This window comes from Hyalella azteca, unplaced genomic scaffold (genome assembly GCF_000764305.2).
Source record: "Hyalella azteca isolate HAZT.00-mixed unplaced genomic scaffold, Hazt_2.0.2 contig1265, whole genome shotgun sequence".
Classification (NCBI taxonomy): Eukaryota; Metazoa; Arthropoda; class Malacostraca; order Amphipoda; family Hyalellidae; genus Hyalella; species Hyalella azteca.
In genome coordinates this window covers 50,008-59,748 of record NW_025931590.1, presented here as the reverse complement: position 1 = coordinate 59,748, position 9,741 = coordinate 50,008, and the positions used below count along the sequence as shown (strand labels likewise).

Genomic DNA, 9,741 nt, shown 5'->3' with positions numbered 1-9,741 from the left:
GATTTTCAAATTAACATGAATTTTGCGGTAGTTCATGGAAGTAAACAGTCATGCAAATTGCCCAGTTAACGCTGTAATAATGTGTTTTAGACTTGTCAGGGCTCTGGAAAACCTAATTTACATATTAGGGATTTATTTCGAAATTTGTTCTCGCTTTTAAGCCTTTTATTTGGAAGGCTTCAACACTCTCTATCTCTAAATTAAAATGCTGTTAGTTGGCTTATTTAGCTTTTTTTAATGCAAAAAAATGTGTATTGTTCTAGCCTGCCAACTAAAGTTAGTGTGTATAAATATTATCACTCGCAATTGATCCTTCACAGAATAATTTATTCGGATTGTTTCTTATGTAAACGTTAGAAATTGTTGTTCAGATTATAGTTTTACAATATGTAATCAGTTGGCAACTCAGACAAAGTGATCACTATCTTATTCCTTGCACCACAGCCCCATCAAGCTTCAACGAGGTGCTGAATTCCACCCTTTTGCTGAATTTATGAGGCTGTTCATATTTAATGTTGTGCAATTAGTTATATTAACCTGCATAAAGTGCGCTACTGCTTGATTTGTAGGAGCTATGATGATGGCACGTTACTGTAACTCAGCTTCGTGGTTGCTCCGAATTTAACTATAATTATGGCCGCACATAGCGGCTTGGAATGTTTCAATGTGCGTCACAATAGAATTTAAAGGCGGCTAATCAAACAGTCATGGCACTGTTGTTCACTAAATCACATGCCTTGTATTCTTCTTGTTCAAGAAAAACGATTAAACTCTTTTGACGTTAAAGTTTGGCTCCTAGATTTTTGCTCGCTGACTTGGGCAGCTACCGGAAATGACATCTGATATCACAGTTTGTTTTTCCAAGCTGAGGCCTGAGGAAGCGTTTTAGGTTGTTCTCACATGTAAGAATAATGAGGTTGGCATATTTTAAGAAGACATACTTCGAAATCTTTCTGACAGAAGTCACGGCTTATCTACTAATGATATTCGAGAGCTCAAATTTCTGATCCGAGTTGTTTGCTTATAACACGCAAATTAAGGCTGCAGGAGAACATGTGCATATCCTTTTATAAAAAATCCTTTTACCCAATAATTTTGATAGTTTAAATTAGAATTAGTTTCAACGCAACTAACGGCACAAAATGATGCAATTAAAATTCGAACTAGAAAAGTTATAACTTATTTGAAAGGATAGGTAAACTTATATTGCATATGGACACCGAGCATTGAAATTAATTGATTCACTTCGCACTTCGTTGTTTGGCCTCCAGAATGCCCTATGTGCTCACTAACGTTCATAAGTGCGCTTTCAATATTTGTTATCAATTTTAATCCACCAGTTCTCTGGCAATTATAGTATGATGGCTTTTTCATTTTTAAGAAGAGGATAGTGCGACTGATCAGAAGTTGACTTTGCAAAATAGAGGTGACGCGATGTCGAAGGGAGAGTTCCAAATTTTCGAGCGCTTCAATGTGGCCCCACGTTTCAACATTTACCTTTCGAGGTCATCAATCTCCCGTCAACGCCGAGACTTGCATCGATTATTCAATCTAAACCTCCTGCAACCCTACTCTATTTGCTACATCATTTTTATGTGAACTGTTTCTCATCGACATACCAAGTAAGTAAAATTTTCATCAATGACGCTCCAGATACTCTCAGTGAAGGCTTATTTCAAGTGGAAAAACTTTTAAATGAAGCTTCATTATTAAGTAATGAGTCTGCTTTGCAACATTACCGACGTTATAAGTCACATATCTTAAATCACTTAAAGCTTTACTCATAATTTGAAGTTGTATTTAAAAAAAATTGCACACCCAAATATCGTTCATGTTTCGCAACCAATGCAATATGATGATGAAGTTGCAAAATCTACTTTATTTTACCATGTAGATTTCGTTGCATCTCAAGTTAATGCATTACATTATAGCTGTGAAGGAAAACATGAATCCATAATCGCTACATTGAACCTCAGGATAGCAATTTCGTTGTTATTGACTATATTCGCTATTTACCTTCATTTTTTTAACCACGATAACCACGCGCTCCCTCCGTCGGCAAGTTGTAATTTATTTTTTAATGACCGCCATTGGGAAGAAAATTCTGGAGAAATTAGTTCTCACTTCCGCAAATAAATTTGTTAATAGAGATGAAACGAAATTAAGGCGGTACGCAGTTGGTTCATTTTAGTGAAACTTCTTCCAATAAATTGGCGTGAACTGAAAAGAAATTTTTTAAATCGTGTCTTTGAATAGCAACTTCTTTGAGGTCAATATTCTTGAGGTCAATATTCTCTTCATTTTTTGCAACCAAAGAATTACTTCTTGCAAATAAAAGGGGGGAAGTTTTTTTCAAATCCAGTTAATATTTCCAATATAGAGTAGTTACTCAATGACTTGAGACCAAAGTGTCGTTATCGGAACTAGTGAAGTTAACATGCTATTATTTCCTCTATGCTGTATAATGTGCTGTCGTTAGAGAACTGCTAGTAAATAAAGAGTCAGACAATATTAAGGTCGGGCTCTTCATGTGAGCCGGGATTAAATATGAAAGAACCCATGCAATTTAGGTGCAACATTAGCAGTGAGAAAGCTGCATGGATTACTCCTACCTGCCTCCCAATTAGTTGAGTGAACCACGTGACAAATAGAGTTCTGGCATGAAGTTTTGTGTGTGTTGTTTAGGCATCCTCGAATCTGATGAGGTGTTTCTCCACTTATTTCAGGATCAGCAGTATGTACTCCCAAAAGCTTTTCTTATAACAGATAGAATTTCTAGAAAATTCTACAAATTTCAGCGACTTCATGCTTTTTGAAAAATGAAGTATTTGTACAACGAAATTAGCACTTTTAATGATAAATTGATCATAACTGTATAACTGTACAACGTAAGATTTCTAAAATAAAATATGTAAAATGGCAAACTTCAGAAAATTGTCGTATATACTGTGTTGAGTAGAAATAATTAAACAACAAATTAAGAATCCACTAATCGAAACTATGATAAAAATGTTTACTTCAACGATAAATCTTTTACCGTAGCCGGCAGAGATCCCGAAGAAAAGTAAATTCCTTGACTGACTCGCCTAGTGTGACGCTAGCAAACCAATCCCAGAAAACGCTGCCAAGCAATAAGGCAAACTGACCGAAGAAATTCACAGGAAATTGTCCCTGCTTTCACTTTGAACTGCGCAGGATGTCATCAGGTCAACGAGTTTTCTTTCAAGTCCGCGGCCTCAATGCAGTGCAGTGGTGCGATCTGCACGAAGCGTCCGGGCAATATATAGAGTTTAACCTTTGACAAACGACGTGGAGATTTGGTACTGATTACTTAAACATTCCAATGGTTACACTGATGGATGATTTAATGTTCAAAGTTTTGAAATCGATGAGAGAAATTAAAACCTGGACTACGAGGGGTTGTACATTTTTTAGCGTTTAATTTCACTTCTATTAAACCGGCGAGTTCAGCACGACCCACCCGGGGGTTGCACAGTTATTTTTTTTTCAGACAAAGTCCACGATTTAATTTTTTTTAATTGGCGTGTCCGGCAAAAATGTATACTGTCGGTACTTCCTTATTAAATTTTAAAAAGTGCGAAAAAATGAAAATGTAATTTTTGCACCGTAACCTACAAATTTACAATTATATATGATTATACAATTATAATTGCACAATTAACTAAATTGTAAATTAAAATTAAATTAAATTAAATTAACAATTGTACAATTAAATTAAATTAAATATTGTACAATTATTATTTGACACATAAATTTTTTGTCTGTTTCCCGAAACAAGCCAGTTCACGAGCCGATCCGCTGAATAATCTCGTTAAGGCTCATTAGGATGCTTCAAGCAGAATATTGTCCAATAATTTATATTCACATCACTTCGATACTCTTACTTTCCACACCTCGTCTTAAGACATTAGAACGATTTCTCTTTCTGCCTCTAACCTTATCCGGGGTAGAAAGTCACTTGATTTACAATTCCATTCTAGTTGTGTATCTGGCCAGGTTTGTTCCCAAGCACTGCGTATATATTAGGGTATTTTTTATTTTGTATTCTATTGTTTAACAAACAAACTGGACGGAGAGCTAACAGCCGGGTTCCAGCATCAGTGTGGATGCAGACTTTGCACTCAACAGTAGCGCTGTCCGAGGCAACTCTTTTCTGTACGCAAATTTGCTGATCTGCAATATTTATTTTGATTTTTGATTTATTTATCTATTCACATAGGCAATGAAATATATCGTTACAATGAAATATATAAGAGACGTGAAATAAAATAACAAGGCTTCCAGGTAATAGCTATTACTTACGTCAGGTTGTCAATGTGGATCCTGTGAAGCTTTCTTTGACCTATTAAATTTGTATAGGCTGGGACTTTGATTAAATGTCTTGCATGCGACAGCATGTATCCTCTTCACCTAACCCTCGGACCGCAGCGCAGCCAATCTCCATTCGTCATCCACGCCAGCAAGGAAGACAATAGCACCATCAGAGGTAACCAAACACAGTATGACTGCCTTATATATCTATTATACTACGGTGTCAGCGTTGATAAGGCCATAGAGGCCTGTCGTCGGTTCTTGACTGTCCGGCCACATCGCCTATATGTATATTAGACCGCAACTGTCACAGAAGTTGGGATCGAGCCCGCAACTCGCTGTTCCAGTCGCGGTACTCAAAAATTTATCCATTGGAACACCCTGCCTTGCTACAAACACTTGATAATTAAAATTACTCCTGAACCGTTACAATAACTCTTGATTATATGAGGAAACCTACTTCGTACTTGACAGCACACCGGAAGGATGACTGCAGCGTCACACGTAGCCCTGCGGCCAATTACAACTTAGTTTTTTTTAATCATGATTGCATGCTTCAATATAGACGGTATGTCGATCTGTGTATAAAGACTGTACATATTTTTGGTACTTTGAATCTGACAGGGCTGACACTAAATTTTCAACCACATTTCTCAAACGCGCCTCTTGTTTGGCAGTGATGCTGACGTCGGTGGCGGAAACCTTCCGCGGCTTCTTCCTGCAGGCCCGCGACAAAGACGACCAGAGGGTCGGCGAGTTCTTGAGCGTGGAAGGCGGTGGGCAAATTATGCGCGTGACGAAGAGGGTGTGTGTATACGGATTAAGATACGGGTTATACAGATCCGGTAGCCTCTATTAAATTACTTGTTAAAGTTTATTCAAATAAGATGTTCGTTGCACATTTCGTAATGACTTTTCGCTAGGTGTTCTAATTGTTCATTAGAATTATCCGTTAACTGTTCAATTATATACAGGGTGTCCCAAAAAAACGATACCAACTTTGAATGGCTGTAACTCGAAAAGTAATAGAGTTAAAAAAATTTGGAAGGTCATGATTTATTTTGTTCCCTATGTTTTTCTGCATCTCTCCACCAAAAATCAGATAGATCGATGTAGCCATAAGCGTTTGATAGAACTTTCAGTTACATGTGCTAAAATCGTGCTTGCGCAAAGTTTTAGTAAGATCATTTTGCATGATCATTACGTTGTCTTGACATGTTTTCTTTTCGCTGTTTCATTTTTTGTTTCTTTAGTGAGACAAAAACATGGCAATCTTTGGTGAGAGACAATCATGACAATCTTTGTGAGAGACAATCATGACAATCTTTGGTGAGACAAAAACATGGCAATCTTTGGTGAGAGACAATCATGACAATCTTTGTGAGAGACAATCATGACAATCTTTGGTGAGACACAATCATGACAATCTTTGGTGAGACACAATCATGGCAATTTTGGTGAGAGGAAATTTCAAAACCAAAGATTGCCTCTCACCAAAGATTGTCATGATTGTCTCTCACCAAAAATTGCCATGTTTTTGTCTCACTAAAGAAACAAAAAATAAAACAGCGTAAAGAAAACATGTCAAGACAACGTAATGATTATGCAAAATGATCTTACTAAAACTTTGCGCAAGCACGATTTTAGCACATATCACTGAAAGTTCTATCAAACGCTTATGGCTACATCGATCTGTCTGATTTTTGGTGGAGAGATGCAAAAAAAAACATAGGAAACAAATCCTGACCTTCCAAAAATTTTTTAACTCTATTATTTTGAGTTACAGCCATTCAAAGTTGGGTATCGTTTTTTTGGGACACCCTGTATATCAGGTACGAATACAGAATTAATTCAAGGTAACTTTTTGTCCGGCAGAATTCAGTGTCGCACAAAAGTCCCGAGGATAAGCGTCAAGTTTCGATGACGTGGGTTCCTCTTCAGCATCGCGGGGCGGTGATATTTCAGTGAGTCGTACAAAATACCAGAGCTTGACGTAAACATCCTTTAGATAATTATTTTTAATTATAGCCTGATTCGCATTTAGCTCGAGTGCCTGGAACATTCTGAGCCATTTCAAATTATTTGGTTCAACTTTTTCCTGTCATCTCGCTAAAAAATAATTCGCTAATAAATAAAGTAATAAATTTAATAAATAAAGTAATAAAGTAATAATAAATAATAAAGTGGGTCATCTTGACCCAAATTTATTACGAAATGTCATATCAGAGCTACGAGCAAATGTTTGTCACAATACGACCTGCTCGTTTTTCAGCGCATTTTCTCATTTATGGAAAAAATGCACTATTGTGCTCGCCATGTCCGTCCGTCCGTCTGTCCGTGACCTCAAGTTTTCGTCAACGAGAAAATGCGCTCTCTGTCACTCACTGCATTGAGTACTGAGTTATATTTTTTGAGTGTATATCTAGTATAAAAGCACGCTATTCATTGTATTTCATTTCAGAGCCACTGTGGTGCAGCGGTACAACGCATATTGGACGAATATCAGGTCTCGAATGTATAACGTTTCCTAATAATTAACAAAAGTCATCATTCAAAGTAAGTGTTGTCGGAAAGTAAATGAATTCCCTCACTGTTTTAAGCATTCAACGGTATGTTTGGTTTGCAAGTCGTAATCAACAATTTTTCAGTTGGTACATCGTTGATCCCAATTAGTCTCTAACATCTTTAAGAATCTAAGATGCTTTAATACGAGTGGTTCATTAAAAAACCTAGGTTTCTGCACTTAGATGTTACTCAACAAAACGCGGTTCTTGAAGTGGTACCGTAATCACTATACACGTAGAATGTGACATTCGTCAGCCTTCTGTATCAATTCTCAGATTTACTATTTGTAGGTTACTCAATCTGAACTTTGACATTTTACTATTCAAATCGTTATTCATCGCAATTGAAGAAAATAAACGGACCTCGGTGTGTATCAAACAGACATCTGGAATAACATTTCATTTCCAATGTATATGTTCAGGCATTTTCTCTGTAAGTGAATATCGGCAACGGGGCTGAAACTTCTTGTCCCCAGTAAATTATTCAACCAAAAATTCTCCAGAGGCAATTTTTATTTTATAGCAATTTTTATTTTGTTTCTAGCCTCGATACTAAAACGGTGAGATACAATACAAATTCTGACGAAAATTCTATCTTTCACGCTAGCGTATTATTTATTAATGGGTGAAAAACATACTAATTTTAATTACACGAATTTCTATGAGTATTTTTTCGTCCCTTAGATTGATGAGGTCATACCTAAACGCTCAATTTTCTCATTACTGATCCCAGAAAATGTCATGATGGGTAACCATATCATTCTCAACATGTGCTGAATTTCTCAACTACTAGTTTTAGTTCTGTGATTTACTCATAACACAATTAACTGAAATGACAAAAAATTTAACTCTGATTTGCAGTTAGCATTTATGGAAATTACTTTTTTATATTGAAGGTTTCCATTATTAGATGTTTCACTGGAGTGCTGCAATTTATCGGAAACTTTTCCCACATGCATCTATTAGTTAAGCCTCGGGCCAAATTTCTCATTTAATAATTGAATTCCTCTTCCATACTACGGTATTCGACTGTGTTAACTGTTCGACGGATAATTGAATGCATTTTGACGGATAATTGAATGCAGCATAAATAACCAAATTACTAATTCATACATTAATTCCTGTCTGAATTTAGTCTATTTGTATGAAGATGTAGCCTGAGCTGATCAGATGTATATTTTGGAAGCGAACATCCAGCCATTGCAACTTATTGACTTATAGGATCACAAAATTGGGAAATTCACGAATTAATTTTGGTCTACAACATTTTTCACATTAAGACATTATCAAATAATTTTAATGTGCAGAGATTTTTATCAATTTATTTATGGGATGACGGTATATTGATAACTCTTCAGAAGAAAGTACCAACAAAAATAAGAAGAAAAATATTCATCAATTCATTCCGTTGTTGAAATGCTGAAAATGCAAACTGAAATTACACATTTTCGTTACAAAAGCGACAAAATCCTGACTAGTATTCTATTATTTCGTGCCCCTAATTCTTTGTAAATAATAATGAGACTTTCCATACATATTAGATTTTACCGTGTGAAGAATGCACTTCTCCATTAAACAATGCATAACTTAAAGCACGGGATTTTTCGATAACTATTTTTATTTGATGTTCTATCGACGCCGTCGTTTGACGCTTAACATATTTGAATAATGAGGCGGGCGCTGGGAAAAAAAATGGAGACATTTTCTTGGCTCAGTGACTTTATTCCAAGGGTTGCACGTTATTAGTCTATGTTAATTTGAGTTTTTCCTTGATGAGCACTCCTTCGGCAGTTAATAATGGCGAGTAATAAAAATGAATTCATTTTGTTCTTCAAAGGAACAAAAAGTGTGTTTGCAATAGAAAATATCCTGAGTAGCCAACTTTTTCGGTTCTTAGCTCGTTGCCGTAACCTAATTTCTTGTGGAATTTTTTAGTTGCAGGCCTTTCGAAAAGTTTTCAGGACTTTAAATGAGTTCGTTTTTGAAGAGTTTGTAGGCAAGTACTGAACTTGATGTTAAATGAAGTCATGAGCTGAAATTCAATTTCATCACATAGACAAGCTTCGTCTGAGTGTAGTCGGCACGTGAGATCACCATGAAGCAATATACTTTTTATCAGTACCATAAAATATCAAGGACTCGTTTTTTGTGCAATTACGGGTGATTAATGAAACCTTCAAGATTGCACTTGGTTATTTATTATCCACACCTGCAGAAGGTTGACAGAATTAAGGTGGCAGACAGAAACTGGCTCAACCTCAACCTGCTTTTCAGATGTGACATTAACTAGTAGACACAAACTAGATCCTATTTAGGTCAAATTATCCAGTGCTCAAATAAAAAGAAATAGATAGTAATAACTGCAACCTGCGGCCACATCTTAATGGAGGTGATTGAATAGTTTCAAATCAACATGTTTGGGATTTCAGAACTAAGGAAAACGACGCTTCATAATTTTAGCAAATATGGCAACCAACACAAATTAAACTTTGAATTAATTCTATTATTATTATTATAAAGAATGGCTCTTTGTTCGGGGGATCGTTCAGAATGAAAACGCGTTGATAGATTGTAACGGTTTCTGAAAACAAAGAATGAACAATTTGAACACAAATTGAGGTTATTCGAGATTATAAACAATATAGAGAAAATAGCCAAGGTTAACAAGCAATAAAAGGATCACAACATAAGTAAATGATAACGTACCAAATTGCTGAACAATCTCTGTCAAGTTTGGTTCAAAATGAATTTTGTCTGAGCTTATTAACTCGATATCTGGTCCTACCTAAAAGGTCCCAACCTTATGTATACGGGAGAAGTATGTTCAGTAAAATTCTTTACAATG

At 36.0% G+C, this 9,741-nt stretch overlaps 1 protein-coding gene across 1 annotated transcript; it reads left to right on the top strand.

Moving 5' to 3' along the window:
- The first annotated feature begins 4,134 nt into the window (after positions 1–4,134).
- On the top strand, positions 4,135–9,051 carry LOC108668559 (putative ferric-chelate reductase 1 homolog). The gene is made up of 5 exons (XM_018155800.1): positions 4,135–4,176; positions 4,416–4,507; positions 5,010–5,137; positions 6,208–6,296; positions 6,794–9,051. Exons 2-5 carry the CDS (start codon positions 4,417–4,419, stop codon positions 6,861–6,863), a joined length of 378 nt encoding a protein of 125 aa, XP_018011289.1. The 5' UTR covers positions 4,135–4,176; position 4,416; the 3' UTR covers positions 6,864–9,051.
- The last annotated feature ends 690 nt before the right edge of the window (positions 9,052–9,741 follow it).